This window comes from Prionailurus viverrinus, chromosome A1 (genome assembly GCF_022837055.1).
Source record: "Prionailurus viverrinus isolate Anna chromosome A1, UM_Priviv_1.0, whole genome shotgun sequence".
In the NCBI taxonomy this organism is placed as follows: Eukaryota; Metazoa; Chordata; class Mammalia; order Carnivora; family Felidae; genus Prionailurus; species Prionailurus viverrinus.
In genome coordinates, this window is record NC_062561.1 from 94,285,418 (window position 1) to 94,312,264 (window position 26,847).

Below are 26,847 nucleotides of genomic sequence, written 5' to 3' on the forward strand. Positions count from 1 at the left end.
AGGGCCCTAAATGCAACCACAGTGTCCTTATGAAGCGGGGCAGAGGGAGATTAAACTACAGAGGAGGCGCTGTGACTATGGACTGACTTGGCAACACAGCGGGGACACCGGCAGCCACCAGAAGCTAGCAGAAGCAAAGGAAGAGATTCTCCCTTGGTGCCTCCAGAAGGAACCAGCCCTGTCAACATCTTGATTTTAGCCCTGTAAAGTGCAGTTCAGACTTGTCTTCCAGAACTGCAAGAGAATACATTTGTGTTGTTTTATACCCCTAATTTTGAGGCAAAAATGTTACAGCAGCAACAGGAAACCAATACACTTGGAAAGGTGATTCCTTTCCTTTGGAATTGAAAAGTCAGTCTTTTTCCACAAAGGAAAAGAAACAACTTTGCACTGGCACTATCTGCTGTCAAGTCCAAACAATATGAAAATACTTATATTTCCAATTTATCACGACTTCAGCTAGTGATAAATTTCAGCAATATACATGGATGGTTTCTAATATGCTTCTTCCCTTTCCCCTTCCCCTTCCCCTTCCCTTCCCTCCTTCAACTTTCCTTTTGCTGTTACAATGCTTGCATGCATTCTCTGGCAAAGGAAAGTGTGCATTCCCTCTAGAAAACTCAGGGCAGCCATCACATTAAAAAAAGTCACTGTCAGGGTACCTGGGTGGCTCAGTTGTTAAGCATCTGACTTCAGCTCAGGTCATGATCTCATGGTGAGATCGAGCCCCGCTTTGGGTGAACTCGAGCCCCGCTTCGGGTGAGGCCCATTTCTCTCTCAACACCCCCCCCACCTCGGCCCCTCACTCACCTGTGCCCTCTCTCTCAATAAAATAAAACAATAATACTATTTAATCTTCAGAATTTTTTCCAGTGACTTGAGAGATCTATGTTAGTCATGAATGAATTAGAAAAATAAAACAAATTTATAATAACCTTTTAGAATAATTCCTATTAAGCAACTAATTTTATTGCCTCTTTAGTAACCTACCAATTTCAATTTCTCTTTCATGACAACCTGGCCACGACTTCAGGTATCATTACATCATTAAAAATAAAGTCTCCAAAAGATAACAAATATTCATTAATTACAAAAAAGTAAGGGGGCCTGGCTGGCTCAGTCAGAGGAACATGTGACTCTTCATCTCAGGGTCCTGAGTTCAAGCCCCACGGTGGGTGGAGAGATTACTTAAATAAAATTTTAAAAACAAAGCCAAAAGAAAACAAAACAAAAAACTACCAAAAGTAAAAAGAGGCACTTAACTGTTACTCTCCAAATTACTTGTTAGGATTCTTTAAAAGCAAACTGGCACAATTCAAAGTAAAAATATTCTTTACTTTGCCCAATCACCAGTTTTGCACAATGATAGCTTCTTAAGTAAGTCTGAGCTCTGAGTAGCCAAAAACACTTACTACAAAGTCTATGCTTTAAGCTAAAATTCATTTACCAACATTTACCCCTGAGAGGCTCTTGTTTTACACAAAATTCTAAAAAAGTATTTCTAAAACCTGGATTAAAAGTATTATGTTAGAAGAGTATTAGAGGCAGATATAAACACAGCAAGAAAAGTCAGATAACATCTCAGTAAGTCAATTAAGAAACACCATAAAAAAGTAGGCACAGGAACTCTTATTTTTTTAAGTTTATTTATTTATTTTGAGGGGGGCGAGAGAAAGAAGGAGGGAGAGAGACAGAGAGAATCCCACGCTGACAGCACAGAGCCTGACACAGAGCTCGAACCCATAAATTGTGAGATCATGACCTGAGCGGAAACCAAGAGTCAGACACTTAACCAAATGAGCTACCCAGGTGCCCCAGAAACTCTTTTTTCTCTCAGGATTCATGATATAAAAGTAATAGGCCAGAAAAGCTAATATGATTCCATGAGTCTTCCAAAATATTTCTACTTAATCCAGAAGAGAAACAGTCAACTCTCTGACATAATTTCCTAAATTACTTATATATTTATTTATATATTCTATATATTCATATATTTGTTTATATAATAATTATTATTTATTTAGCCCCCAAAGAGCTAAATAAGGTTATGTCAATGACCCTACAAGCTTCAAAAAATTTCAAGAATATTACATCGTTAAAGTATAACACAAAATTGCTTCTCATAATAATTATCTGAATTCAAGAAAAGGTTAAGTTGTGTTCATTATGCCTTGGTAAAATACCCTTCTTTACCGAAGGCTATTATGGCAAGAGATATTAACACACACACAAAGAGAAAGATCAAAACCGCTGAGTTTGCCACCTGAAGCACGACACTTCGGCCACATGGATAGTTACCATGTGCAGAATGCTGTAGTCACAAGACATCACAGATGGAAGGGACCACCGAGGTCAGGTCTCTCTAACAATCTACCTCAGTTCTCCCAGGGGCAGGGTGAAGGAGGTATTCCTGACTCTAGTCCTGGATGCTAGGACTTACCTACAGTTTAACAGTATAACAGGTGTAAGTTAACTAAATGCTCCCATAAGGTGTTAAAACCCAATTTTAAGCATTCTCTTAGTATTTATTTGCATGTACCAAATTATGTGAAGGAATCCACGTACTCTGAAATACATAATTTAAGATGGTTAACAATCACACAGCTAGGAATAAAATGGTACATAAATAACAGTAACTATACCATTGTATACTTAAACACCTGGAAAAGGTAAAGTGAGGAAAACTCAAGGGAACTGAATGCTTAGGTGAAATTAGGCCCAAAAGTTGAGTATTTCTCTTTTGGATTAAGGAATAGAGATGTTCTGGAAGACTCATGGAATCACATTAACTTATCTGACCTATTACTTTTATATTATGAATCCTGAGAGAAAAAACAGCTTTAATCCTAGCAAAGCAGGAAAACCCAGTTCTTCCAGACACAAGAGCATTTTACCCTACAACTGTACTAGCGCGTAAGCCACTCACTCACTAGGATAAGAAGGGATCGTCATATCTGATGGTCACAGCCTAGAAGGATATCATGTGCCTGTGTTGTCTGCAGGACGAACGGGCTCTCGGCAGCAGCGGGAGAAAAGCAGATGAACCACGGCACAGGTACACAGCCCAGACTCGGCCTCCCCAGCTTCAGGACGCAGAGAAGGACGGAGCACAACCAATTCAAATACTTACTGGACAACCACAACGTACGAGGGCAAGCGGAGTCAGACACGAATGAGACATCTGGCACAGAAGACAAGGCACATGCGAAAATGGTATGAGCCAGGTGTTACAAGGAACACAGAAAAGGGAGCAGCTGCTCGGGGCTGGGCGATGAGATACCACGGACAGCCTTACACAGGGAATGGAACAAGGCACAGGAAGACAGGCAAAACTCTGGAGGTTTCAGGGGAAGGGAAAAGAGGAGCAGCAGGTGGAGGAAAACACTTCAGGCAAACGACGGACAGTATTCGCCAAGCCCGGAGGTGAAAGGGCATGTGAGGACATTTGGGGAATATGTGTTCTCTGCAGCCTGGAATGCACGGCAGGGGTCACTCACGAGCGGTCTACAAAGCTAGGCTGGAAAGGGGCATGGAGAACTAAAATGAGAGCACAAAGTCACTGCTGAGAAGCACCTGGGTGACTCAGCTGGTTGGGCAGCGAACTCTTGGGACTCTTGATTTCGGCTCAGCTCATGGTCTCCAGATTGATGGGATCAAGCCCCACGTCAGGCTCTGCGCTGACAGTGTGGAGCCTGCTTGAGATTCTCTCTCTCCCTGACTCTCTGACCCTCCCGTTTGTGCTCTATCAAAATAAATTAAAAAACATTAAGAAAGAAAGAAAGAAAGAAAGAAAGAAAGAAAGAAAGAAAGAAAGAAAGAAAAGAAGAATAATGAAAGAAAGAAAAGGAAAGGAAAGGAAAAAAGAAACAAAAAAAGAAAAAAAAGAAAGAAAAAGAAAGAAAGAAAGAAAGAAAGAAAGAAAGAAAGAAAGAAAGAAAGAAAAAGAAAAAGACACTGCAGAGCAAGCACAGGGTTTCATCTGGGCTGACACGTACCAGATACATAAGCCTACTAGGTTAAGTCACACTCAGTAAAATGACAATGGCTAATGTGGTGGTTTGGTATCATGTCAACTTGGCTAAGCCAGGATTCTGCTTCCCAGAATCCCCTTCCCTATCCGGTCTGGAGTCTGAAAAATCTGGGTAAGACGTGTGAGAAGGAAGAGAAGCAGCAGCCACTATCCTGGCTGGGGGTTCAGGGAGGCGGGGGACAAAGGCAGAGGTGCTGGGAGGTTTCAACTCGGCCCCCCGCCCCCCCATCCCCCAAATATTCAGAATGTGAGTCCGCTTTACTCCCTGCCCTGGGGACCCGAGGCCCATAGCCAGATGCCGGAGCAGCAGCCCCCACTGGAGTCCACTAACACAGTCCTGTTCGGGCAGCCCCATGTGGCTTTCCAGATTCTCCAGCCAAGTCTCATGGTCCACCTGGGCCAGGGCTTCACGAGGGCTTGTCAGTGACTTTTCTCTGACAAATCAACTTCCCCTTTTAGGCCTTACTTCTCCATCCTCTTCCAAAACTGTGTGTAACCTTATTCCTACAATAAATCCCTATTCTCTACTACTCATGGTGGTTTTGCTTCTCTGATCTCATACAAAGATTCCCACTCTCAGACGGCTGGTGTGAGGATTAAAGAGACTAAATGGTAGCTGGCACAGAGCAGCTGCTCAATAATAACTTCCTGTCCTTCCACTCTGTAGATCAAGGATTAAAAACTACGGGGGAAAACTGGTATAAATGCAAATAAAAAAACAGAACAGCAAAATAAAATAGAACATGAGATCATATGTCCCAAATTCTGGATATCTGGCTCATACGGACAGAAAAACCAGCAGATCTGGTAGTAGCTGTTGGGCATTCCTGAATAGAAAACACACGCTTGGGTGAAAGAAGAAAACGATGTTTTAAAAGTGTGCAACTTGAGATGAAGTGCTCTGAAGGGACAGGTGCCTGGCAGGCAGGTGGAAGGGAGCTTGTACGTCCAAAGCAACAGTACAGATCTGGAGAGAGAGTGCTGGGAGCCATAGCACAGGGATGATTAATAAAGAACCAACCATTAGTTCATCCAAGTGTGTGCCACACTTATACGTGTGGGGGATAAGGAGTGACTAAAAGAGGCAAAGATCTCTGTTCTCAGGTGGGGACAGAGAGACAATGAACAAACCAATAAAATATAATTCACAGAAAAACAGACAAGGGGATAGGGAGCAGAGCATGTGCATGTGATGTGGGTGATTTGCAATCTCAAAAATGATCATTAAAAGCAAATCATCTGAGCCAAGACTTGAGGGATATGAAACAAAGCCAAATGTAAGCTCGAGGTGAGGGTGGAGAACACAGAACAGCAAGTACAAGAAAGAACAACCTGGAGATTCAGAAAGATGAATGGCTCAAAGGGAAGAAGAAAGGTGGGTCGAGGTACGGGTGAGAGAGGAGGACACAAACACAGTGAAGGAGCCAGAGACAGCCTGTGAGGAAGCCAGGCACTTGGAGCGTATGCTTCCAGAAAGGAGGGGAGAGGCTGACAGCTCCCGGGGCTTCAACAAACAAAGTGAGGAGTGAGAAGGCGACAACGGTTTGAAATGTCAACCACTCAAGACTTTAAATGAGAAACTTCCAAAGTTGCTGAAGGCTTACACAGAAGGCTGAAGAACAAGCCACTCGTGCAGAAAGGTGAATAGTGTATTTGGACTGCTAGTCTAAAAAGATTAACAGAAAGAAGAAGGGAGAAGATAAAGACGAGAAGGGCGGCCAAACTGTAGGCTGACTTCTGAGGAAGAGTTTTTGCAGCGCAGAGAAGGAATGGAAAGCAGGGAAGGAAAGCCACAGCCACCATCTAACCTCACAGCACACCAAGAACACGGTAATACCTGACCTGTGTAGGCGCGCTGTGTAGGCTCACTATACAGGCTCATTGTATAGGATCACTGTGGTAGACACACTGTGTAGACGCACAGTGGTAGACTATGTAGGCACACTGTGTAGGTTCACTGCATAGACACACTGTGCAGACACATTGTAGACGCATTATGGTAGACTGCAGGTGCACTGCATAGACACGGTGTAGTCTCACTGTTTAGACACACTGTGTAGATGCACTGTGTAAACTCACTGTGGTAGACTGTGTGGGCACACTGTGGTAGACTCACTGTGTAGGCACCATGTAGACACACTGTGTAGACACAATGTAGTAGGCTCACTGTGTAGACACACCATGTAGACACAATGTGGTAGGCTCACTGCGTAGACACACTGTGTAGGTGCACTATGTAGACACACTGTTGTAGGCTGACTGTGGTGCCCTAAGAGGGGCTCCTGGTCAAAGGCCATCTTGCTGGAGATTCCAGACACACAGCTCTGCTCAGCTGTCCCAACGGTGGAGGGAGCAGCATCCCGGCATACCTGGAGCCCATTCACAGGACACCAACACACTGTGGCACTCTGAGTGGGACGCCTTTGGGTCCCCAACCCACAACTTTAGAGAGAAAAGAAAGATATAAGCTTTCTGGCTGGAACCACGGTCCATGACTGATGATCTTGATGGGCGTAATCCTATTCAAGTCACACAGACTTAAAATCACGCCTAGCGTGACTCGGCAAGATTTTTTCCTGACAGGATCTGTCAAAGAGTATCATGTCTGAGCGGCCCTCGGTTTCCTGTCCCGGCGAATGCAATCCCAATTGCCCGGGAACAACAGCATCTGTTCCACAGTCTCCCCTACTGGTAACGTCTCCCCTCAGCCAGAGTGCCTGTTAACACCCTCTACAACAGCGAGCACGAGACCTTCTCTTCTGGGAAATTCGCAGACACCAGACTTCCCCTTTGCACAAGTACGGGTACACATCCCTCCTCACCAAGTGGTGGTGACCAGTGATAGAAAGACTATGGCGGCTTGCTGCAGCCCCGATCTCACACAGACTCAGGCACACATGGAATCATGGCGTCCCAACTACAGGATGGCTTCAGAGGAAACGCTGACACAGTCCGCTACATACCCCTTAGCGATACACACTTTACAAATACCTACATCGAAGGAGGGAGTAAAGATGTGTGACAGGGAGGAGAGACCTGAGAGGACAAGGTCCCCGGGGAAATCCAAAGATACGGGGCCAGAGAGTGTATGTAAAAAGTGTCCTTTTATAAAACGTGTTTTATAGTTTACAAACCACTTTCCCCCTTATCTCTCAGAATCCTAACAACAATCTTAAAGTTAAAGAAAGATCCAATTATTTCCAGTCTGTCAGAGAGACTGAGGAGCCAGGTCCCATTGCGGGTACCAGGGCTGAGACCCATTCTCACTGCTCTGCCATGCTGCAGGCACAGACAGGTTGCTGTAATAAAGAGGAAACCTAAGGAGTTCACTCAGAGAGCCTCCTTGATCTAGGCTCTCTCTCTCTTTTTTTTTTTCCCATGTTTATTTATTTTTGAGAGAGACAGAGACAGAATGTGAGTGGGTTGGGGCAGAGAGAGAGGGAGGCACAAAATCCGAGGCAGGCTCCAGGCTCCGAGTTGTCAGCACAGAACCTGACGCGGGGCCCGAACCCACGAAGTGCGAGATCATGACCTGAGTCGAAGTCGGATGCTCAACCAACTGAGCCACCCAGGCGCCCCTAGGCTCTCTCTTTTTTTAAAAAAAAGAGCGTGGCTGGGGCGCCTGGCTGCTCCCATAGTGGAGTGTGAGACTTTGATCTCGGGGTTGTGAGTTCGAGCCCCACACTTGGGGGTAGAGATTACCCAAAAATAAATCTTTTAAAAAAAAGAAATTTAAAGAGCATGGCAGTTTATTTACTCCTACATGCGAACAGTCAATTTGAAAGACATCAGGCTACTGATGTGCTGACAAATGAAGTGCATTATCTCCCTGTATTCTGGTTCTGCCCAAAGTGGGGAAAATGGGGAAAGGAGAAATTGTATCAATGCACATACTCTATGCAGCAAAACGTTTTCTGACTATGACTAAAGACTATTAGATTAAAAATGTTCCTTTCTTCACAAATTCATGCCTAACAATTCTGCATCGAGCCCTTTAGCGTTATGCCAAACAAGAAAACTTGGTGTTTTCTAGTGCTAGCTTGAGAAATCACCCCAGGATATTTTCATGAAGCTAACACTCAAATAGGTAAATAGAAAACATTACTAGAAAAGTATGAATATCCCGTCTGAATAATCTCTGATTACTGACCAAGGAGCGGTTCAAACTGGCACAAGTTGTCAAAAGAAAGGAGTAGGAAAGAAGACAGCCAGGCCGTGCCACAGGCTGACACAAACTTCTGGGGGCCTCCATTTCGAAGACACCATGATGTTATTTAAAGGGACAAAAGAAACTACACGTTCATTTATGTTAAGATGTCTTACCATGAGATTCAAGTCCAGCTCCCTGTGCCAGCCCATTGTCATAGGACTGAAAAAGAAAAACATCGTTCAGTTTAATAGGGAAAGGATAAAAAATAAGTAAGTCCTCATGCTAATTTTTTGTTTCTTGATCCACTTTTATTTCTCCCTTATATCTTCTAAAATACTCACTCTTTCCTACAAAGGGGTAGTTCGAGCATTTTCAAGTACCTGATCTTATCTTATCCACCAAGTGAAATCACTAAACGCATACAGTTTGCACATTCTGAGATAGATTGTTCAGATAGCATCTATAGATTTGATTTCTACCAATAAAAAGACCCAAGTCTTACTCTTTTCCTATTGCAAGAATATACAAGTTTAAGGAAAATGGAGACTCTATACTCATAAAATATTATAAACATGAAACAAGTCTATTTTGAGACTTTTGGGCAGCCAAGGATCACAGTGCCTGCCTACCTTTGAATCTCCCCACACATCCTGCAAAATCAAAACAGAACAATGCAACTATATAAAACTGAAACCTTAGAGAAGCTGGAAGACACACGAAGCTATAAATTACCTGCCTGTAGAAAAAGAAACGTCAAATCCCAGCAAGCTGCCTCTCACATCCCGCCACCTTTCTGCAGAGAGTGAGGGAAGTATACGGAAAATCGTGAGGAAGGGAGTGGCAGGGAGCCAATGGGAGGCCTGAGACTCATCTAAAATTACTGCCAAAAGGAGAAGGTCCACCCTAGGCTGGAGGAGGACAGGCAGTCTTTGCTTTGTGCAGATCTGATATTACGAAGTCTGGGTACCATAACTTAAACAACACGATACGGATTCAAATGTCAGTCCCCACGGTGTATTAACTATGGGCAACTGCGCGGAGTACAAACTTGATGCTAGCACCTCAGCTCACAAATCGCTACGTGAATAACAGATGTGCATCACAATCAGTAACCAATCCAGTCCTCTTTTTCAAAGTCTGTTAGTCACGGGTCACTGCGCTTATTATTCAGTTCATGCACGGACAGCAAAGCGTAGGGGTGCGTTGTCTCTTTGTCTTAGTAATAAACCCACATGACGTTTTCCAAAAACAGAACCAGAATAGACTGGCCACCAAAGATAAAAGTGCAGTAAAGAAACGAAAAGCAGTACCACTAGAAGTGAAAATGAGATCAAACACGGAGCTTAGAAATAGCTGATCATAAGAATATGGACAGCACCACTGTCTGGGACGAGATACGACGTCAGAAGAGTAAGTGAAGGCAGAGCATCTAAGTGGGGACAATGGCCATGATGACAAGGATGGAGACATTCTAGAGAAGGGATGCTGGCAAAAAACTTCACAGGAAAGGAATCCTTCAAGTTATTTCACAACAATGACACCACAAAGGATAAAAGGTTGGATGCTGCTACAAACCTAGGAAGGAGTCCAATCATTTACCATGACAGAAAAGATGTTCACCCCATATCGTAGGTTACACAACAAAACCAAGGCAAACACCGTTCAAACTACTCCCTCTCCCTCCTCTCTCCCTCTATACATATACTTTTTTTTCCCCCAAACACTTTAACTCTCACTATTTCTAATGTTTTAAATGACAATGTACTAAAACTAGTTTCACCACTTAAAAAAATTCTCTGTACATCTGTAACTGCTAGAGAGTTTGACATTGTGGCAACAAGTTGGTAGGGGTCACAGAGCAGTGCTGATTCCTTCCTGCCCCCCATGACTCAGATCACTGTCCTCACTTCAGCTGAAGTGACAGTGACAGTCTCTGTCACAGTCTGGCTCCACCATGCAAAGCGAGCGCTGCCTGGACGGCCCAAGTTCTGGCAGAACAGAGCCCTGACTGCTGGAAAGGACCTCAGAGTCTACAGCACTCACAGGGCATGACTTTGGTAAATCAAGTTAACAAGGAAGGGAGACAGGCCCTCTGCAGATCAGGTAATAAAGGATGCTCAAAGGAGCAACATTAAGAGACCCTGAGAAACAAGAGAAACAACCTCTCTCCTACCAGAAAATCATGAACACACAACACTTTCCCCAGCATGAAAAACACAAACACAAAACAACCACAAAATCAAACTCCACAAAAACTCATGAAAGAAGTCACACTTGGTTGATTGAAAAGAGTGCACTCTGGGTTTTTTAAAAATATTTATTTTTTGAGAGAGAGAGAGAGAGAGAGCGAGAGAGCGCGCGCACGCGCCAGCAAGGGGCAGAAAGAGAGGGAGAAAGAAATTCCAAGCAGGCTCGGCACTGTCAGCACAGAGCCCGGTGTGGGGCTCAATCTCACCCAACTGTGAGTTCATGACCTGAGCCCAAACCGAGTTGGAAACTTTACCAACTGAACCACTCAGGCACCCCAAGAGTACACTCAGATACCCCAAGAGTACACTCAGATAGGGGCTTGTGTAAGAAAAAAGAATATCCATGAAATGACTAAACAGACAAATCTTTATGAAGTAACTCTGGAAAGAAAACACAGCAAAAGAATGAAAACATCTCGGTGTATGCAAATCTGCCCCCATTTCCCCAAAATGGCCATAAAACAGAAGAAAATTGTAATACAGCACCCCAAACTCAGGTGCTTACTATCAAGCAAGCAGCTGGGGGTATGAAGATGAAACTGAAAATTAAGAACAGAAAGGACAAACAGTAGGAAGAAATGAAGTTCAATGACTGCAGGGAAGAAACAGAAGAAAATAAGGAATAATAAGACCAAGGAATAGTAGTCTCAAAAGAAAAGACAATAAGGGACACTGAAGAAAAGGCAGAAAACAGCCAACAGACTAAAACTGGGATACAGAAGTCAAAAAGGTCAGAGAGAAAATGACTGAAATGAAAGACAAGCAAAGAAGAAAGAACATACACAAAATTGGAGTACCTAGAGAACAAAGCAAAAAACGGACTGGAACTTGGGGTTAGCTAACTATGGGCTATAGGCTAAATGTGGCCTGTGGCCTGGTTCTGTAGAGTCCTGGGAGTGCAGAAAATGGTCAAGCTCACTCGAAATGCAAATTAAAAATACACCGAGAGAGCATTTCTCACCCACACAAGACGGATAAAAATTAAAGAGGACGACAACTCATTCCACTGAGAGGCAGTGTGGAAAAGGCACTCTCAAAACAGTGCTGGGAATATAAACTGGTCCACCCCTTTTTTGGAGAGAAAATGGCAACATCTGATAAAACTAAATATGTATTTTCCTTTAGATCAAAAAACCGCACTATTAGGAATTCATTCTGAAAATCTGTCTCCAACACATAAATGCATATGAAGATGGTTATTAGTTTCAACACTGTTTACATTCGGAAAATATGTACTCCACCTATGGAAGAATTCAAAAAAGTCATTTATGGAATGGAATAGTACAAAACTAAGTATCTTAGTTTTTTTGATAAGAATGAACAATAAAAACGTACACATCTGGGGGTGCCTGCGTGGCTTAGTCAGTTAAGCATTCGACTCTTGATTTTGGCTCAGGTCGTGCTCTCACGGTCCCTGAGTTCGAGCCCCATACTGGACTCTGTGCTGACAGTATGGAGCCTGCTTGGGATTCTCTCTCTCCTCTTTTTCTCTCCCCCTCCCCCCCATGCTCTCCCTCGTTCTCAAAATAAATAAATAAACTTAAAAAAAAAAAAAAAGGTACATATCTGCTCATCAAGAAGAAATACAGGAAGACCAAACCAAACACTAATGAGATTGGTTCCCTACAGAGTGGTGGTAAAAACAAATGTTAGGAAAGGGGGAGTTAGGAAGGGAGCAAAGACAAAAGGGACAGGAGACAGGGAGTTACACATCTTGGAATATCTCTTTTTGTATAGCTCTCACTTTCAGAACCAAGTCAGTATTTCAAATATTAAGTAAGTTTAAAAAAATTTTTTTTAATATTTATTTTAGAGACAGACAGAGCACAAGCAAGGGAGGGGCAGAGAGAGCCAGAGACAGAATCTGAAGCATGCTGCAGGCTCTGAGCAGTCAGCACAGAGCCCGACATGGGGCTTGAACCCACGAACCATGAGATCATGACCTGAGCCAAAGTCGGATACTTAACTGACTGAGCCACCCAGGTGCCCCCAAATAGTAAGTAAGTTTTTAAAAAAATCAACAAAATTGGGGCAAACTCTAAAATGGAACCCAAACAGAAACAAACTCAACTATATTTAAAAAAAATAACATAACCATAGTAAAGGGGGGAATAAAAGAAGTAACTCAAGTATTTCTTAAATATGGTATTTTGATTTACATACCCTCAGGTTCAAAACAAAGAGACAATGTATTCTGGATAACGGTAACCAGGTTGGTCACCATCAGAGAAGGGAGTTACAAAAAAACAAAAAAAGGAGGATGATTAAAAAGGAACTCTGTGGAGGGCGCCTGGGTGGCTCAGTAGGCTAAGTATCCAACTCTTGGTTTTGGCTCAGGTCATGATCTCATGGTTCAGGACATCGAGCCCCGCAATGAGCACTAACTGACAGCACAGAGCCTGCTTGGGATTCTCTCTCTCCCTCTCTCTGCCCCTCCCTTCCTCCCCACCCTCTCAAAAATAAATAAATATTAAACAGAAAGGAACTCTGTGGTGTTGGACTAAAATCCGAGGCATCAACAGGACTCACGGTTTTTAATACATATGTAAAGTAACAGAGAGGTATGTGTAAGGGAGGGTGTGTTTGTGTATAGATGCATGCATGTACACATTTCCCAGCTTGGCTTGCTGAGAGAGGGGCTAGAAGCAATGCTACCCAGGACCATGATCATAGCCAGGGCCCAAATCCTCATTTCTACACACCATCCTCCGATAAGAACCAGGGCTCCTTGAAAAAATGATCGATTCCTGGGCTATGGCTAGGAAAGTAAAAGATGAACCTGGAATATCTTGTGGCAGAAAGCAAAGGGCTGCTCAAAGCATACAGGGGGAGAGACAAAAAAAGACACAAGCATCTGCTTGAAGGGGTTCTCACTGGCTGAATCTGGGACAATCTGACCATTAAAATATATAATGATAGTAACAGGTAATAGCCCACTGGATCAAATAAGAATCTGGAGTTCAAGGTGATATGGATAGACAGAGGTAAAGAGAAAGTTTTTTCTAAAAGCAGAATTTCAACTGAAAATTACAGAAGAAATGACACAGCTGGAAAATCAATTGCATACCAACACTAGCAGACAAAGAACCTGTTAGCCCAGACAATCTTATTATAGTTGGATAAAGTCTGATGAAGGACAGATTATTTGACAGTCTCCAAAATATCTCGCCACAAGATATTGAATCCTTCTAGGTGGAAAAATTCTAACTCTACAGAGAAGAATACGGCATACACCACCTTAATTGAGTGATCAAAAGTTACTATCACTGGTAACAGGGCAAGTCAGTATGCTACACTCCCAAAGACAACACGCTGAGGAGTGACACAGGGTCACTTCCTTAGTGTTCATGCCAAACCACATCATCACCTATCCTTCTACAGCACATAAATCTCTGTTTCTTTTAAAACTCCTTTCAGGCTCTGTTCTTTTGGACTCCACAGGCTTTTAAAAATGCCTGATCCACATTCTATAAAATCTGATCCACATTCACACATTCAATTAAAAACAATTTCATTCCTCTAAGAAATTAATTTTCATTTTGAAACACTAAGTGAAAGTTGAATTAACAGCCGAAAATAGTCTAATCTTTAAAACTAAAAACTCAGTATTCGGGAAGTAATAAACTTGGGAAGCAACACTTCTACGTCTCCAGTTTCATATACGAGATGAAAAAGTAAAGCAAAAGATAATTCTGGCTGAGACTGAGCTTTCCTTACTACTGCCAATGAGAAGATTAAATTGTACTGTGAAAGAATAACATTTCCATTTGATATTCTCCTTAAAAATAAACCTTAGATTGAAAAAAAAAAGCACACGTCAAAGTATTAACAAAAATGATCCAAAAATCTATTGCTAGCCCAGTCAATCTTGTTATATTTGGTCTCTGCTAGTCAAATGACTTATGGAACTCCCACCTCACACCAAATATAGAAACAGTCTCCTCAAAGACACCATAAATCTCTACTATGCTTGGCCAGGGCTCTCCACTGACCCCTGCGAGGACAGTTTATCAAACATGTGCCTTTGAGATTTTGCTTCTTTTTTCTTCTAGGGCTGACCAATCTCTTTCTAGTAAAGACATTTGCTTCTTCAGACATAAATTACATTTAAATTTTAATGGCCAATGAATCAATCTTCCCTTCACAATTATTTCTATATGGCTGTTCTGATTATACAAAGTATCTAAAAAGCAATGCTACTAACCTGATTTCCAGATTCTTGGTGGAAGAAAGAGGAGACATGCATTTTACTGCAGCTCCCATATAGCAGCAATAATGATGTAAAATAGTCGATTTATCAACGTAACTCACCATACTTCTTCTAATGTAATTGATGGCTTTTTTCATATCCATGCCAGACCAGTTGTTGAGCATATAGCAAATGCAGGAAGCACAGTATACAAATCGCATGTCATTTTCACTGCCTTCAGGGACTGCGCAGAAACTGGAAGTAATAACAGTATGACAAAAGATTACATGGCAGCAGAATTTATTTTTTTTAATTTTCTTGCAGGGTGGGTGAGAAACATGCACTTCATGTCTTTTGTCACAGAAAAACCTATTATTAAATACAGATTTAAAAACCATATACTACTTGTATTAAGTCAACAAATAGAACTAGTACTCGAAAAATATAAAATGATCTCTAAATCACCCTCTGCTCCCAAGTTCTGATTTCTGGGTAGCTTTCCACACTACCAGTTACTCCTTACCAGATGCTACCACTCAGAGTAAGTTTATTTGCCCCCTACCACAGTTGTGGCACGCTAGCGTGAGAATGGGGGGAAAGGAGCAGGTAAAACACAGGAACTACTGAATAGTAAGAAATTCCCAAACCCAAGTTTTGATGTGTGAAATTTCTTCCAAATGTATATGTAGATAACCCCTAACTGATCATATTGTGCTGTAATTCAATTTTTACCTATTCCATTAGTTTCAAGAGAAGTAACAGTCTGTGCCTGGTATCTATTTCTTTATTTATAAACAGGGATACAGTGGCAATAATCAAAGACTACACCGAAACTTGGAGGTATCAGTCACATATGCTGGCTGAGGTCAAGATTCAGTTTTGCAGTATTTCCAATTAATGATAAAATATCTTATGTGTCTACATTAGTCTTCCCCTCACCGAGAGGGGTGGTTGTTTTTTCTTTAATTGTATTTATCATCATTTGCTTTGACAATAACCTTTATCTTTCAGTTAATGACACCAGTGTTTCAAGATTTTAAGTAAACTCTACACCAAATGTGGGGCCTGAACTCACAACTGGGAGGTCAAGAGTCACATGCTCCACTGACTGAGCCAGCCACATGCCTGAGGGAAGGTTTTTTGTTTTTTTTTTTTAAGTCTAGAGAGAGAGAGAGAGAGACAGAGAGAGAGAGCGTGCACGAGCAGGGGAAGGGCAGAAAGAGGGACAGAGAGAATCCCTAGCAAGCTCCTCCATGCTGCCAGTGCAGAGCCTGATGTGGAGCTCAGCCTCACGAACGTGAGATCACGACCTGAGCTGAAACTAAGAGTCAGATGCTTAACCGACTGAGCCACCCAGGTGCTCCCCGAGAGAAGTGTCTTTAAACCTTGACAGGAAAATAGAGCTATTAATAGATGGAGCACTGACTTAACAATATAGCAGAATTTGTTTACAAAATCTCTTCGCTAAACAGGATCACTACTACTTTGTCATTTCCTAGATTTGAAAACAATTTTCCCCTTAAAACTCTAGATATATCATACAAACCACCAAATATTAATAAATACACTAAGTTCTTTTTCTATCTTTTATAAATGTCATTGAAACCACTTACACTAGCATCTAATATTCAGCATTCATCCCTTTCTCCCCCCAATCACTATGCCTTAAGTAATAAAAGTTCAGACTAAATGTATGCTTACTTCAAAATACCATTTTTTTCACCGAGAAGGTAAATTAAAATCCATCTTACAAATGAAACCATTCAACCACTTATTTATGAATCTATTTACTGTGTCACTTAAAAAGAGAGGGAAGAAAGGAGTTCTGCTAATGTGATTTCTCTTTACTCACATAAAAAATCTTGGATCTTTTTTTTCTTTTTTTGATTAGGCATTTAACTTTATGTATGTACAGTGAACTTCAGGTGGTTCTAATAAGGGTTTATGATAAACCCTAAAGTTCTAGTACAGTACTGTACCCATTTTTTACTTGTATAAAATGTTTCCAAGAAAGAAAGAGAGACAGAAAGAAAAGGGAAAAAAAAAAATCAAAGAGTGACCCATACCTCCCATCTTCCAGCTGAAGAGCTCTCAAGCCCGCTAAGCAAGCTTCCTTATTTACTCGGCTTAGGTCATCTCCAAGAATAACTAAGCACGAAAGGCCAGTGTAGGTCATTGCTATGTGGCCACTATCATAAGGATGAGCTGTTCCAGGATTCTAAATTCAAAATAAACACAATGTTAATGAACTAGTAAACTGAAAACTTACTTCATTAAGCAATCTAATGCAAGGTTTCAGGAACTAGGAAAATGCAATGTTTATACTGATTTGTACTGACACCTGATTGAAAAAGCAAACCTCCATTTTACATGACTCAATGTAAGTATAATCACATACTTTGCAGGCTACACAATTCTTAAACTTATCCTGCAAATCTAAAGCTTCAGGGAAGTAGTGCTTTTACACAAATAAACCAAATTATTTGAACTTCAAATGTCATCAACCATATCACTGATAACTTAAGTCTCAAGAAGTTAGAAAAGCATAGAGCTTTTCAAACAGAAACAATTTATGAAAGAAATAAAAATCCTTTTACTGTACAAATCCAAATTAAAAACCATAGTGACCACCATATAAAAATATTACAAAACAACACAGTTGAAAAACCTCATAATGCTCCCATATACAACTTAATGAGTCTTTAAAACATATTAGCACTTAAAATAACAAAAAGCAAAGAGCTCTGTTACCAAAACTGAAAAAAATCTCTAGAAATAAAACAGTGTAACTTTTAAAATTTAGAGCCCAACGCATCCTGCTGGCAAAAAGTGTTCTGGAAGACTATCAGACCAGCAAATTGCTGAGGCGGAGCAGAGAAGTCTTACCAGGAAGCATTACCACGTTGTGTCGGATTTGTTTTACCACTCTGTTTCAACAAAAGATAACCACAGTTATCAAAGAACTCTTAAGCTACAAAATATGTGACTCATATAGGAAATCCTGTAAAGACCCTAGGCACTGGCACTGGCATTGATAAAATCTGGATTTAAAAAAAGTGTTTACTATGCCAAGTAACTTGATGTTCCACAATATACAAAGCATTCAGAGTTTTAGGGGGACCTGGGTGGCACACATGATTAAGTGTCCAACTCTTGAGCTTGGCTCAGGTCACAATCTCACAGTTTGTGAGTTTGAGCCCCACGTCGGGCTCTGCACTGATGGTGCAGAAGCTACTTGGGATTCTGTCTCTCCCTCTCTCTGCCTCCCTCCAGCTTGTGCTCTCTGTCAAAATAAATAAACTTAAAAAAAACAAAAAAAAGCATTCAGAGTTTTACAATTAATTTCAAATAATCAGGTGATCCTATGAATCAGTCACTAAAAAAAAAATATTTCACCTGAAAAGTGTAAGATTTCACAATGTACTAATTTATATAAGTTTAAGAATGTCTTAAGCGCTTTTTTTTTTAATTGAAGTGTAGTTGACACACAACGAAGAACATTTTAATTTTGAAAGAATAAGAGTGTATTTTTTTTTTTTTTAATTTTTTTTTTTTTCAACGGTAATTTATTTTTGGGACAGAGAGAGACAGAGCATGAACGGGGGAGGGGGAGAGAGAGAGGGAGACACAGAATCGGAAACAGGCTCCAGGCTCTGAGCCATCAGCCCAGAGCCCGACGCGGGGCTCGAACTCCCGGACCGCGAGATCGTGACCTGGCTGAAGTCGGACGCTTAACCGACTGCGCCACCCAGGCGCCCCAAGAGTGTATTTTAAAATTCATCTCTCTCACTGGTTTCCCTTCTATCTCAGTTTAGGTTCATCAACAATTGCTCCAAATTCTAGAGTAACTGCTCAGCATACTGGAAAGCTAAAGTGAAGCTTGTACCAAGGTTCTGGTTCAAGCAGACTCCTCACCTACTATAATAAACGTTAACTTCGGGGCACCTGGATGGCTCAGTCAGTTAAACCTCTGACTTTGCTCAGGTCATGATCTCATGGTTCATGAGTTCAAGCCCTGAGTCGGACTCTGTGCTGACAGCTCGGAGCCCGGAGCCTGCTTCAGGTTCTGTGTCTACCTCTCTCTCTGTCCCTCCCCCACTGATGTTCTCTCTCTCTCAGAAATAAAAACATTAAAAACAAAATTTTAAAAAATTATAATAAATGTTAACTTCTACAACCAGTGAAATGCATCAAATCTTGGCTATACTACTCACTGGCCTGCTTCATTCCTCCTACTAGAATGTGGATATTAGTACCTCCCTCATGGGGTTATTGTCAGGGTTAAATAAAGTTACTGTGATAAAGATGCTGGTTACCTTGGTGACGATGCAAGCACAAGGCAGATACCCAAAGGGCCAGTACTTCTTGGGAGTCATGAACTAGGGTCCCGGAACCACCAGGCAGGAAATCACATTATTTTTCTGCTCACTGACCTTCTGTGGTTCCTCACAGAACAAGTTTGCACAGTGTTCAAGACCTTCTATAATCTGACACCACCCTACCCATCCGGCCTTACTTCTACAATTCCTTATATGGTCTCACAAACAAGCCAAACAAATTTTCATCTTGCTAACACTTAGAATTCATTCTGAGTTCCTCCCTTCAACTGAAACTCTGGTACTCCCAGCTATTCTACTCCACATTTGTAACAGCCTTCTTACAACTCCCACAGCCCATTTCATTTCTTGGTACTTAAAGTAAACACCTACTAGGTTAAAAGTACCAGGGGGAATCCAAACACAAATCAAATGTGGAGCTTAACCTTAAGGGCAGATCAAGTAATTACAATACGAAGTAGGACATAAAAGCGTCATGAGGGAGACAAAGTAACACAAAGCTTTAAATAAAGGATTCTTGTCTGTGCCAGAAGAGGAACTTGGAGGGTGGAGAGGGGTGGAGAGGAGAGGAGAGGAGAGGAGAGGAGAGGAGAGGAGAGGAGAGGAGAGGAGAGGAGAGGAGAGGAGAGGTGAGGAGAGGAAAGGAGAGGAGGCTTCATAGGTAGAAAAAAAGTAAAAGCAATGCAGACAAAGAAAATTCTGGGTATTTAGCATGTACTGGGGACAACACATAATTTAACAGACAATACAGAATTTGTGAAGGAAAACAGTGAGAAGAGTAGGCGGAGAGGCTCCATCAGTGTTTCCCGAAAAGTTCTCTATGGCCCTGGAAGGTCCTGGGGCATTTACCAGACAGGGTGGTTTGGTGAATTCAGAAGAAAAATTACTGACACTACTGTATTTATGTACTGTGTCGGGAAATCCCATGTGCCTCTTCAGATTCTCGCCGACTCTGAGCCAACTGCTCCTGGGGGGCCTACGTGAGTCCACTGGAGTCTCCTGCTCCTTCCACCACTCAAATTCAGACGACCACAACGTGGCATGGAGTAGGACCCAACCTCCCCCAGAAGATGCCAGGGGTCTAGGTGAATTAGGGCCAAAAAGAGGTTTCGGGAGACTCTATAAACCAAAGCATTTAAATTTTATTCTTGTTATTTAAAAAAACGTGTTGGGGGTGGCGCCTGGGTGGCTTAGTTGGTTGAGCATCGGACTTCACCTCAGGTCACGATCTCGCAGTCTGTGAGTTCTAGCCCTGCACTGGGCTCTCTGCTGTCAGCGTGGAGCCTACCTCGGATCCTCCTCCCTTCCCCCTCTGCCCCTCCCCCACTCGCTTTCTCTTTCTCTCTCAAAAATAAATAAGCATTTAAAAACAAATAAAATTGTCTTCAGAAGGGGGTACAGAAGGGGATTGTCTTTTACAAGTAATGTTATCAAAGTCCAGCTTTATTTCAACGAGGGCAGGTAAGCGTCTGAATAAGGTACAGCACTATAAAGCAGTTGTCATGACCACATGGCACGGCACCCAGACAGCCTGTCCAATACGAGTAACGGGACAGCCATCTTCCTGAGGACCAGCATCAGCGGGAAAATATTACATGTACAGCAAAAAGGGAACAGATTTTGTGAATTCTTTGTTTTTAGATTCCTTGCTAAAAGCGGGCACACATGATTAGACACATCTTGGCAAATTACCGTGACCCTGACACAGGCAAGGTGATCTATAGCCTAAGGCAGAGGAAGAAAGTTGAACCAGTGCCTCTATGAAAACATGCTGCCTTCTCCCAAATTACTGCTATTTATTCTAAAATTAGGAAGAGAGTATGAAAAAACAGGCAAAAGACAACCTGCCTATTGCCTCAAATTCGTTGCTCTTCACGTGTCTTCAATCACTGCCTTGGCAAGAGCTTTTTGTTTTATTCTTTAGAAACAGGAGCCAAATGTAAAGTCCTTCACTAACACAGAAGTTCACTGGCTTCCTCGAGAGCAAGCACCAAGCACAGGAGAGCTGTATTTCCAATTCTCCAGGAAATCACCAGTAATTTTGACACACAAACAATAGGAGGAGAGACATAATACTTGTGACGGTAGCAAATTCTGCGTGCACACATACTGTGCATAGTTCCAGGAAGTAGGGTGGGTATCACTTTCCTTTAAGTAAAGGTCATAATACACATTAGCAGACAATATTTAGCTATAATGAAACACAGAAGCCTGGCTTCTGTGTCATTTCTTAGTTTTCTTTCCCACTAAAATCCATCCATCTCCCTCCTCCCTCCTCCCTACCCAGAAAGAACTCACCTTTGATGGGTTGAATGGAATACCCAGGTATGAAGAGCCTCGGAAACCACAGCGATTTAGATTGGATCCTAGAAAATAAAACCATGTACTTATTTAAAGTATATTTTATTTTTGAACAGACTCTAAAGCAGATCAATTATATATTCTTTCAGAAACTGAGTATTTTAGTACCAAAGCTTTGTCACTGTCTCCATTTTCATTCTAGCATGTGCCAGGTGTGTTCTCACTTTATGGGAATCTCACTTAATTTTCCAACCAGTCAGAGACAAAATACCTTTAGTTTATAGCCTACCTCACTGCAGGCAAAATGCTTTCAAACCTTTTCTATACGATTATTTTTCATGTGATCAACATAATCAACCCCGTGTTAAAGAGCAGAAAACAGAAGCCCAGAGGTTAAGTGACATGTTCAAAGTAACAATCAGTTAATTACACATCTGGATCTGGAATCCTAACTTCCCTTCCACTGCCTTTTTATTTTAACTTACTGCTTCTTTATATGTGAGCAAACTAAAAAATGTATGTACTTTGTATTTTAAATTTAAAAAACTTTTTTTTTTATTAATTTTTGAGAGAGACAGAGAGAGCGAGCAGGGGAGGGGCAGAGAGAAAGGAAGAGAGAAAATCCCAAGCAAGCTCTGCACCGTCATCACGGAGCCTGATGTAGGATTCAAACTCACAAACCACGAGATCATGACCTGCGCAGAAACCAAGAGTCAGGTGCTTAACCGAATGAGCCACCCAGGCACCCCCCGCCCCATACTTTGTATTTTAGTATGGACAAACCTTTGTTCTGAGTCCAATGATCCACTCTACTTTGTTTTTATTTTTTATTTTAGAGAGAGAGCACGCACACATGCAAGCAGGTAAAGGGCAGGGTGGGGGGTAGGGAGAGAGAATGTGAAGCAGGCTCCATGCTCAGCTCAGAGCCCAACGTGGGGCTTGATCCCTGGGATTATGACCTGAGCTGAAATCGGGTCAACTGAACCACCAAGGCACCCCATCCACTCTGCTTTGAAGTACTAGGAACTTGAGAAAGAAAATAAGCTGGAAACGAAGTCACATCCATGAAAAGGGAGCCCTGTGCATTGGTGGTGGGAATATAAATTGGTACAGCCATTATGGAATACAGTATGGAGGTTCTTCAAAAAATTATATACAGAACTACTATACGATTCAGCAATGCCACCACTGGGTAGATAGCCAAAGGAAACAAAATCACCATGTCAAAGAGATATGTGCACCCCCATGATCGCTGCAACATAATTTATAACAGCCAAGCATGGAAACAACCTAAGTGTCTATCAACAGAGGAGTGAAAAAATCTCTTTCTCTCTCACACACACACATACACACACACCCACTGGATGAGTGGATAAAGAAAATTTCTCACACACACACACACACACACACAAACGCGCGCGCGGGCGCGCGCGCATGCACGCACATCCAGAATGTTAATCAGCCATGAAAAAGCAAATTCTGCCTTTTGTGACATTATGGATGCCACATGCAATAAGTCAGAGAGAAACAAATATTGTATGTTTTCACTTACATGTGGAATTTAAAAAGGCTGAAACATGGAAACAGAGCAGAATGGTAGTTGACAGGAGCTGGGAGAAATGGTGAGATGTTAGTCAAAAGTACAAACGTCTACCTATAAGATGAGTAAGTTCTGGGGAGCTAATGCACAGGATGATGACTATAATTAATAGGACTGTGTTATACACTTGAAAGTTATTAGGAGAGATCTTAAATGTTGTCACCACACACTCACACAGGGTAATTATGTAAGGGGACTGTGGTAATCATTCTGCAGTATATTCATGTATCAAATACTTTACATTTACACGTGTTATATGTCAACAATACCTTTATGAAGCTGCAAAAAAAACCTATAAATGAATCAGTTATACCCACAACAAGAAAATGGTTATGGGTTTGATTGCTGTTAGAAAATCAGCATGATAGACACAGAAGATAGAAATGTAGTATCAGCAGACTGTACTGTATCATTAATAAAAAAAAAAAATCGTAGATTTATAAATACGTTCTGACGTGAGAAACCAGTTTCATATCTCTTAGGACTGGAACATGACTGAATCATAGTAACTGTTTTTCACTCTATTTTTTCAACACAGGTACTCTATTCAGCTTTCTATCTCTCATAAACTTACAACAGTAACTTAAACATTAATTTCTTATACAATTTAGGGAACTTTATCCACTAAATTTAAAATTCTCCACTAACTACCTTACACCATTAACAAAAAAATCTGAAAAAGGGTTATTACCTAATGGTGATGATATTAATGAACATAGTTCTCTTATCTCTGCTAAAGACTTTTAAATGAGTAAGCCACTTAAGAGTTATAAAAAGGCTCACACTCTGAACGGATAATGCTACATCTGAGAATCGACTCCAGGAACTTCCCATATGAGAAAGGTCGTATGCACAGAAACACCCAGGGCAGTATTACACTGGTGAAAATTTAGAAGCAACACAGAAGTCCAAGAGGTTAAATATAATACTATGTCTCATCAAAGGAACATGATACTGCTAATAATTAGGGAAAACTATGTAGCAACATGGAGAAATGATCAAGTTAAGAGAAAAGGTAGGATGCGAACATTTATGTGATTATGTTTACAATTAACCAAAGGATGCTTATCAACAAAGCCCAGAAAGGAATAAACAAAATAATATTGTGTGGAATGACAGGAGAGTGAATTCTGTTCTTTGTATCAGTCAGTGTTGCCATAACAAATTATCACAGAACTTATTAACTTGAAACCACACCCATTTGTTATCCAGCAGTTCTGTAAGTTCCAAAGTCCAAGATCAGCCTCACCAGGCTGGAATGGAGAGCCGCCAGGGGCTGCACTCCCTACTGGAGGCTCTGGGGGACAGTTGGCCCCAAGTTCCTTCCACTTGTCCAGTGTGTGGGACTGAGTCTCCACATCCTTGATCACCGCCAGCTCGGGCCCTTGCCACTGCTCACACCTGGGCCCCTGGACCCAAGCATCTGCAACGGGGCTGAAATCTTTCTCCTGTCCTAGGGCCTCCCCTGTACATGGAACACCTACAGATCATCTCCCTATTTTGAGGTCAGCTGACCGGTAACCTCAACTTCATCTTCAAAGTCCATGGTGCTTAGTGTTTGAATAAGTACGGTACAGGAACTTAGGGGAGACAGAGGGCAAGGGGGAACATCTTAATTCTAACACAGCTTCCAAACTCCAAACTGGGTGTAATGTTATACTTTTCTAAAAATAAATTGTCTTCACCAAGTCACAGATGTCTTTATCCCTTTATCACCACTTGTTTTAATCCCTCCTAATTGGGGGAGCGGCATGTCAAAGGTGTATTTTCCCTAGGCTTAATATTTCATCAGATGCTGAAATTATCTTAATTCCTGACATATTTTTTTAATGTTTTTTTTTCTCTCTTATTTCCCCTTAGGAATGCCCTTTTAGAGATCTTTTTTTTTTTTTTTTAATGTTTATTTATTGGGGCGCCTGGGTGGCTCAGTCAGTTAAACATCTCTTAGTTTCAGCTCAGGTTACAATTGCATGGTTCCTGAGTTCGAGCCCCACATGGGGGTCCATGCTGTCAGTGCAGAGCCTGCTTGGGATTTTCTCTCTCTCTCTTCTCCTCTTCCTCTCTCCCTGCCCCTCCCCCGCTTGTGCCCGTGCATGCGCACTCTCTCTCTCAAAATAAAAACTTAAAAAATGTTTTTAAATGTTTATTTATTGGGGGTGGGGCAGAGAGAGAGGGAGAGAATCCCAAGCAGGCTCAGCAGAGTCAGTGCAGAGCTGGATGCGGGGCTCAATCTCACAAAAAATAAGCCTTAAAAAAAAACGGGGGTTGGGGGAGAAAGTTGTGCATCCCTGTTTCAGGTCTGAGTATATACTTCACTTAGGAAGCCTACCTTAAGCCCCCTCCTAAAAGGGTCCTGCCTCAATGTTGATGGCTGCTGAATGCTGCTGAATGAAGGCTGGGGTGGCTGTGTCAATTTCTTAAAATAAAACAATGTCTCCTGAATGCCTGACTCTTCCTATCAGGCTCTGCAGCATTTTACCCATAGAACTGCTTTCAAAATTCAATCTTCTCTAAGAGACTAGAAATCACTTATATATAAATCTTCAGGTACCTCTGAATTATAAGGCAAAGGTTTACATTCAAACTTAACAGAAATTTCTTTTAAATGTTTACTTATTTTTGAGAGAGAGAAAAAGAGCACACACGCATGGGAAGGGGCGGAGGGAGAGGGGGACAGAGGATCCAAAGCAGCGTGGACGCTGATGGCAGCGAGCCCGATGTGGGGCTTGAACTCACCAACCGTGACATCATCCATGACCTGAGCCCAAGTCAGAGGCTTAATCAACTGAGGCAACCAGGTGCTCCTACATTCAAACTTGTTAAAAGTTCTGCAGTGAAGTCATAATCAAAAACCAAAAAAACAAAACAAAACAAAAAAACCAAAAAACAAAAATTCAATCCTCTCAATTCCTGCCACCACTTTATCACCTAGGTTTATGTAATATTCTAAATCCTGTATTTTTGAGGTGCCTGGCTAGCTCAGTCAGTAGAGCATGTGACTCTTGATCTTGGGGTTGTGAGTTCAAGCCCCATGTTGGGTGTAGAGACTACTTCAAAATAAAATCTTTAAAAAATAGTAATAGATCCTGTGCTGCCATTTCAACAATCTTCATAGCACTTTCACCAGGGGTAGGTTCCATCTCAAGAAACCACTTTTTTTGCTCATCCATAAGGAGCAACTCCTCACCTGTTCAAGTTTTACCATGAGATTGCATGAATTCGGTCACATCTTCAGGCTCCACTTCTAGCTCTCCTGATGTTTCCACTACATCTGCAGGGACTTCCTCCACTGAAGTCTAGGACCCCTCTAGGTCATCCATGAGAGTTGGAATTAACTTCTTCCAAACTCCTGTGAATATATTTTGACCTCTTCCCAAGAAACACAGATGTTCTTTGTGGTATCTAAACTGGGGAATCATTTCCAGAAGGTTTTTATTTTATTTTACCTAGATCCATCAGGGAAATCCCTACTTATGGCAGCTACAGCCTTACAATGCATTTCAATAAGACCTGAAAGTCAAAATGACTCCTTGACCCCTGAGCTGCAGAATGGATGCTGTGTTAGCAGGCATGAAAACAACATTCATCTCATTGTACATCTTCATCTGAGCTCTTGGGTGACCAAGTACACTGTCAATGAGCAATAATATTTTGAAGGAAATCTTTTCTGAGCAGGTCTCAACAGCAGGCCTAACATATTCAGTAAGCCATGTTGTAAACAGATGTGCTGTCATCCAGTCTTTGTTGTTCCATTTATAGAGCACAGGCAGAGTAGAGTTAGCAGAACTGAGGGCCCTAGGATTTTCAGAAATGGTAAATGAGGGGCACCTGGATGGCTCAGGGGGGCTAAGTGTCCAACTCGTGCTTTTGGCTCAAGTCATGATCTCCCAGTGAGTTCAAGCTTCACACTGGGCTTTGAGTTGACAGCAGAGATTCTGCTCGGGATTCTCGGTCTCCCTCTCTCTCTCAAACATAAATAAACATTTAAAAA

At 41.8% G+C, this 26,847-nt stretch overlaps 1 protein-coding gene across 1 annotated transcript in view; it reads right to left on the minus strand.

Moving 5' to 3' along the window:
• The window catches only part of PGGT1B (protein geranylgeranyltransferase type I subunit beta), a 62,606-nt gene that overhangs the window by 14,961 nt on the left and 20,798 nt on the right, over positions 1-26,847 (minus strand). The window contains exons 3-6 of the mRNA XM_047871465.1: positions 21,254-21,321; positions 16,685-16,836; positions 14,741-14,873; positions 8,354-8,399 (exon numbers count right to left, since the gene is read on the minus strand). Coding sequence (XP_047727421.1) covers positions 8,354-8,399; positions 14,741-14,873; positions 16,685-16,836; positions 21,254-21,321 — 399 coding nt within the window. The remainder of the gene's footprint in view (positions 1-8,353; positions 8,400-14,740; positions 14,874-16,684; positions 16,837-21,253; positions 21,322-26,847) is intronic.